The sequence below is a fragment of the Mytilus edulis genome, chromosome 11, assembly GCF_963676685.1.
Source record: "Mytilus edulis chromosome 11, xbMytEdul2.2, whole genome shotgun sequence".
Classification (NCBI taxonomy): Eukaryota; Metazoa; Mollusca; class Bivalvia; order Mytilida; family Mytilidae; genus Mytilus; species Mytilus edulis.
Window position 1 is genome coordinate 61,167,390 of NC_092354.1, and position 6,898 is coordinate 61,174,287.

Sequence of the window (6,898 nt, forward strand, 5' to 3'; positions counted from 1 at the left end):
CTATGCTTAAAAAAAACCACTTGAATTTTCAAGGATTGAAAAAAACATTTTATATCAAGTTATGCTTTAGATGGTAAATTATCACAAAAAAAATTGATAAAGATAGAAATAGATAAGAGTTATGAAAAAAACCACCAAAAACCAAAATATTTACTGTATGCATCTGAAGGGTGTTAGTATGGTTATCTTATTACTCATGTAAACTGAATGGGGTCCAGTTGGGAAATAGATATATATTATATATAAATCTATAGACATCAAGCCATTAAAACCATAGAACCAAAAGTTAAAATCCATGCATATTTTAATATTAATTATTAAATGTAATTATTTTATTTTCAGCTAAGTGATGGCAGAACATTCCAAGTTAAAGTACGTTTTGACACGGAGGTAGAACTGGTGTATTTCCGTAATGGTGGAATCTTAAACTACATGGTCCGTCAAATGTTATAACAGCCACTAAAAATAGAACATTGTTACAAAAATAGAACTTGGGGAAAATTTATTGTTGACTTATTAATAAATGTTTATGTCTGATTCTTTGATAGAAGAGGATTTTTTTTTGTGGATGCTACCTTTATTTTTTGATTACCGTAAATGTATTAGTTATATTGTTTAAAGATGAAAAACTTACTAAATAACAAAATTAATTTGTTTAATGAACTTATATCTGTAATAAACATCAACAACATTGGTCAGATTCTAGACGAAAATACTTTTTCAGTTAATAGGTAGTTTCTGTTGTTGAGATCCATGACAATTAGAACCTTTTTTAATATAACAGGTGTTGGTAGCCCTCATTGATCTAATAGTTTAATTTTTCCTTTTAGGTATAATCACTAATCATTGCTATATTAGCAATATTTACACTATTATAGTTTTCTCTATCAAATAATCCACAGATTATACTGACATACTTATTAGTGTAAGGATTTAAGGCTAAAATATGTTGGATCAGGAAACTACTTTTTTGTCACTTAATCAGTTATGTTAAATTATTGAACATATTATTTTACCAGAGCTTGAGGTTTCCCAGAGGTTTGCAAATTGTAATTTGTCCATGAAAAAGAAGCGATTATTAACCTGATTTTGAACCATTTCATTAGAACAATAATTTAGTTTAAGGTTTTGAATAATATCGAATCCTTGGTTACCTAAACTAGTCCATGGTTAAAAAAGGCAAGTCAGATCTTAAAATCAAAAACATTAAAAGATGCTTACTTTGCCTTAGCAAATATGTGTTACTTGAATAATAATTGTTGACTGTTAGGGATGTTTCTGTTGAATGTTAGATGAAATTATAAGTATGTTAGAAGCTCGGCTTGATTGGCCAATTAGAAATAGTCACATGATAAAACTTCTGAAAATACATAATTGATTGTTCTACATTATTTCGTTATTTTTTAAAGTTTAGGGATAGATAAACACTAGAAGACCTGTCAGATTTCTTTAACATGTTTAAAGCAACATAAAACCTGGTTCACAATGCCCAACAACCTATATCTAAATCAGTTCAACTTTCTCTGAAGACCTGATACTATTCAAATTTTGTTAAGGCTGATGGTCCCAAACATATAAATTATTGAAAATATAATTTTTATCCAATACATGTTGTATAATTACAGTGTTTGTATATGTGTGATAATTTAGTTGGCCCCACCCACATTTCCCCCATTTACATTAATTTTAAAATACAAAAGTATGAAGGATGATGCATAATAATGGATGTCCTGAGACGGGATGATATTTACATACATGTTTCAATAGTTATTTGATATTAAAAAGAACATTAGCAATCATTTTTATTTCTTCAGTTATAGTGCATTTAAGTGATTGTTAAAAATTGGTAAGAAATGATAATTTTATGTTGTTGTAAATTGGGCATTCTCATATTGAGAAAAATTCATGGATTGTGAATAAATTTTTACAATTATTCAGATTGGTCTTATGTGAATGAAAAGTAAGCAAACACCATATATATATAGTACATGTAATTAGGTCAATAGGTTAAAATCATTAATTTAATAAATGACTTGACAAAATGTGAATGATTTATTATAGTCAGATTGACTTGAGCTTCACAATGAGTTATTCAATCAGAAATTTTATATTGTAATTCATTTGTGTCATAATTTATAATAAAATTTATATCAAATTTATTCTTGCTGTTGTCTTGACTTTCAGTGGCGTAGCTTGCATGTATGCTCAGATGCTCAAGCATCCACATCATTTTGACAGGAACAAATTATAAATAAAGATATGTTCGCAGCAGTTAAACTCGGAGGTATCCGTATGTAACAAGGGTTAGGATATGAGGATAACATCTAATTATTTCCGATGAAGTATGCTTGGTCTTTTATTAAGGATAATTTAGTTCATGTAATAAAACAAGATGGATAAATCGCAGAGAATTGTTCTCGATTTTTTTTCGTAAAAAGATTACGGCGGAGCGATGGCTTCTACAATAAACTAAAAACATAACTGACAACTAAACCACCATATCCTGATATCGTTTCCTGTGACATGAAAGACGACGTGAAAAAAAACTAATCTATAATAGAGTGTGATAATTCCTATGCTTATCAGTAATACCAGTTTCTATCTAGGTCCACATATTAATTTTATTTTCAATAAAAGAACAAAGTTCCTATGTCCCCTGTATTGCACATATTATATGTAACCAAGGAACAAGGGCAATAACTAATAAAAAATAATGTTTTTTCTCTTCCTTTTATTTTTAGCTCACCTGGCCCGAAGGGCCAAGTGAGCTTTTCTCATCACTTGGCGTCCGGCGTCCGGCGTCGTCCGTCGTCGTCCGTCGTCGTCCTGCGTCCGTCGTCGTTAACTTTTACAAAAATCTTCTCCTCTGAAACTGCTGGGCCAAATTTAACCAAACATGGCCAAAATCATTATTAGGGTATCTAGTTTAAAAATTGTGTCCGGTGACCCGCCCAACCAACCAAGATGGCCACCATGGCTAAAAATAGAACATAGGGTTAAAATGCAGTTTTTGGCTTATAACTCAAAAACCAAAGCATTTAGAGCAAATCTGACATGGGGTAAAATTGTTCATCAGGTCAAGATCTATCTGCCCTGAAATTGTCAGATGAATCGGACAACCCGTTGTTGGGTTGCTGCCCCTGAATTGGTAATTTTGAGAAAATTTTGATGTTTTTGGTTATTATCTTGAATATTATTATAGATAGAGATAAACTGTAAACAGCAAAAATGTTCAGCAAAGTAAGATCTACAAATAAGTCAACATGACCAAAATGGTCTGTTGACCCCTTTAGAAGTTATTGCCCTTTATAGTCAATTTTTAACCATTTTTCGTAAATCTTAATTATCTTTTACAAAAATCTTCTCCTCTGAAACTATTGGACCAAATTAAACCAAACTTGGCCACAATCATCATTGGGGTATCTAGTTTAAAAATTGTGTCCGGTGATTCGGCCAACCAACCAAGATGGCCGCCATGGCTAAAAATAGAACATAGGGGTAAAATGCAGTTTTTGGCTTATCACTCAAAAACCGAAGCATTTAGAGCAAATCTGACTGTAGTAAAATTGTTTATCAGGTCAAGATCTATCTGCCCTGAAATTTTGAGATGAATGGGACAACTCTTTGATAGGTTGCTGCCCCTGAATTGGTAATTTTAAGGAAATTTTGCTGTTTTTGGTTATTATCTTGAATATTATTATAGATAGAGATAAACTGTAAACAGCAAAAATGTTCAGCTAAGTAAGATCTACAAATAAGTCATCATGACCAAAATGGTCTGTTGACCCCTTTAGGAGTTATTGCCCTTTAAAGTCAATTTTTAACCATTTTTCGTAAATCTTAGTTATCTTTTACAAAAATCTTCTCTGAAACTACTGGATTAAATTAAACCAAACTTGGCCACAATCATCATTGGGGTATCTAGTTTAAAAATTGTGTCCGGTGATCCAGCCAACCAACCAAGATGCCCGCCATGGCTAAAAATAGAAGATAGGGGTAAAATGCAGTTTTTGGCTTATCACTCAAAAACCAAAGCATTTAGAGCAAATCTGACATGTGGTAAAATTGTTTATCAGGTCAAGATCTATCTGCAACAACAAAAGAAAGAGAGTTTTTCATGACCTCAGCTGGCTATACAACCCTTGCACTGGTGGCAAAGTGGGGGGGGGTTACGCAACAACAAAACTACTTCACAACTTTCTCATTACTTTGCATTTCTTGTTAGATAAATTTTACAAAAATTCTCCCCTGAAACAACTGTCGAATTTAAACAAACTTGGTTTAAATCACCACTAGGATATCCAGGGACCACTGTGTATGATGACCCTACCTGCCCACATGGCTGAAATAAAACATAGGTTTCAAATGCACTTTTTAGTATTATATCTCTGAAACTAAACGACAGTACAACAGTTGCATTTATCATGCAACAATTGTAAATAAAAATATCAGGTGAGCGACACAGGGTCCTTGGACCCTCTAGTTAATTGAGAAATAAAAGCTTCAGAGAAAATGCAATGGGATTTCCGTTATAATTTATATTTCAAAAGGTCAAAGCTTAGGACTTATTTTCGAAATTGTCATTGCCGATGATATAAAAATCTGGCGAGAATTGTACACATGAGAGTGCAAACAAGACCGGATTAACGGACACCAGGAATTTCAATGATGTCCCCTGCGACGCGTTAATGGAATCACTTCAGTTCCTGTATTCCGAAGTGCTGCTGTGATGGGGCCGTTTTTTGAGAAATGCTAGGAAAGGGGATACTTCAGTTCCTTTATACAGAAGTGCCGATGTGATGGGGCCGTTTATGAGATGGGGAAACTTTTACATCAAATAAATAAATTATGAATTACATTCAATTTCGATAATTTTGAGAAAACATTAAAATTTTGTTTGAAATATAATTATATGAATTGGTAGGTATTTTGAAATTAAACAAAAATCTAACCAGTGTCGGATTCTAGGGGAGTACATGTGCTTACAGGAACAATGTCTGAAAAAGAAACAATTCTGCATAAAATAGTCTTAAAAAAATTCGACTCACTCCGCTCGGCGAAGGCATCCACATCATTTCAACCCTGGCTACGCCACTGACTTTTGTTTCCAAAACTCATGAACTAAACAGTGATGGTCTCTGCCTGCTTCCTTCACCATCACTAGCCTAGTTAATATGTTTTCTATTGCTTAGTAAAATGCTTAAATTCATCAGTTACTTTTGTTAGATCTAAGGTAAGATGATCATAATTGTTAACTTTAGATGTGCAAGCACACAAGTTTGTGCATCTTTTCTGCTGTTAGTATTCCGATTTATTCTTAATCAAGAAGGTCAAATGGACAATCATCTTCCAACAATAAGCAATCTGAATACAAGATACAGAATATTTATATATTATCCAGCTCTCCAACATCTGGTTTACGGGAACGAAACATTGTAGTGGCCGCCTAATTTTTATCATCCTGCACCTTTCATTGATTATATGTTACAGGCCATACAATAAATGAGATGTCATGATAGTAGATACTAATTTGTTTCTTCCAATTTTTTATACTGATAACCACAGCACCAATACAAAACTTCGATGTGGTTTGATTGCAAATGAGACAGAAATGAATAAACCAAGTAACAAGGATGGAAACAACTACTAGTCCCATGTAGCGTTAACAAGGACCAAAACTTATCATTAAATTCACCTCATTTTAGTTGAGGTTTGTGTTGTGTGGTTTGTATTGATGTGAAGTGTTTAGTGAATCCTGTCAGGGTTTTTTTAGCCATGGTGTTGTCAGACCTTCTTTATTCTGAAGAAGGATTGCTGCTGAAACTCCAAATTAAATGCATTTTCAGGACATCACATACATATAAAACTTGCTTTTTACTAGACCGACACTCATAGTCAAGTTTTTAATTGCTAGTTCACAAACTATCAGTCCATAGGAAGATATATCACACTAGCCAGACATCAGTCCATAGGAAGATATATCACACTAGCCAGATACATTATTGCAACTTGGGAGTCAACCAACATTGCTTGTTAATGCCATGTGCTTAACAGAGAAACAGCAAATACACATTTTTCCAGTCCTAGGTTTGAACCCAATAATTTTGATTGTATTTGTTATTTTATTTAGATATGCATCACACTATCATCAGAAGCAGCAGCATCACCTGTAAGGCATAGTAGATGCAAACAAAAGCTCTGACCATGCCAATCAGATATGTAAAATTTATCATGTAACAAACAGGAATGCTCATGTTATTGTGCTTAGTGTTCACCCATCATAATTTAAAGTAGCAGACAACAGAAAGTAGTCATCAATCCCAATCAATCTCCATAGCTGATCTGCTGACCAAATATGCCTTTATTCTGTTTGGTTGTATTGGAGAAGTGTGTGATTCAAATTTTTGGTTCATTCAACATGTTGAAAAATCCAATGTATCTACTAGACTGAAAAGCTCATGCTGATGCATGATACAACTCATCACTATATCAATGCTGGCCTAATATCATGAAGTGGTCTCACAAGAATGTGTCCATAGTACATGGATTCCCCACTTTTACCATCATTTTGTATATTCTGTGGACCTTCAAATCATGTCAATCTCTAATTTGGCATTCGAATTAAAAAGATCATATCATAGGGAACATATATACTAAGTTTCAAGTTGATAGGACTTAACTATCAAAAACTACCTTGACTAAAAACTTGGAACCTGAAGAAAGACAGACTGAGAAACGAAATGCCCCATACTATTCAAATGTACAAAATTCGAATTTGTCTGAAGTATATCCTTTGGTATGGTCAATGATAACATAAATAGTCATTTAGGCTTTCTTTAAACCAGAGAATATTGTAATCTTGGCTGCCATAGCCAGTAAATATAACTAAAACTACAAA

General features: G+C 33.1%; 1 protein-coding gene across 2 annotated transcripts in view; it reads left to right on the forward strand.

Annotated features, from left to right (window-relative positions):
• The window catches only part of LOC139495959 (cytoplasmic aconitate hydratase-like), a 29,180-nt gene extending 27,021 nt beyond the window's left edge, over positions 1-2,159 (forward strand). For both annotated transcript variants that reach the window (XM_071284384.1, XM_071284385.1), the window contains one exon: positions 343-2,159. In XM_071284384.1, coding sequence (XP_071140485.1) covers positions 343-453 — 111 coding nt within the window. In that variant the 3' untranslated portion in view covers positions 454-2,159. The remainder of the gene's footprint in view (positions 1-342) is intronic.
• Positions 2,160-6,898: the final 4,739 nt, after the last annotated feature.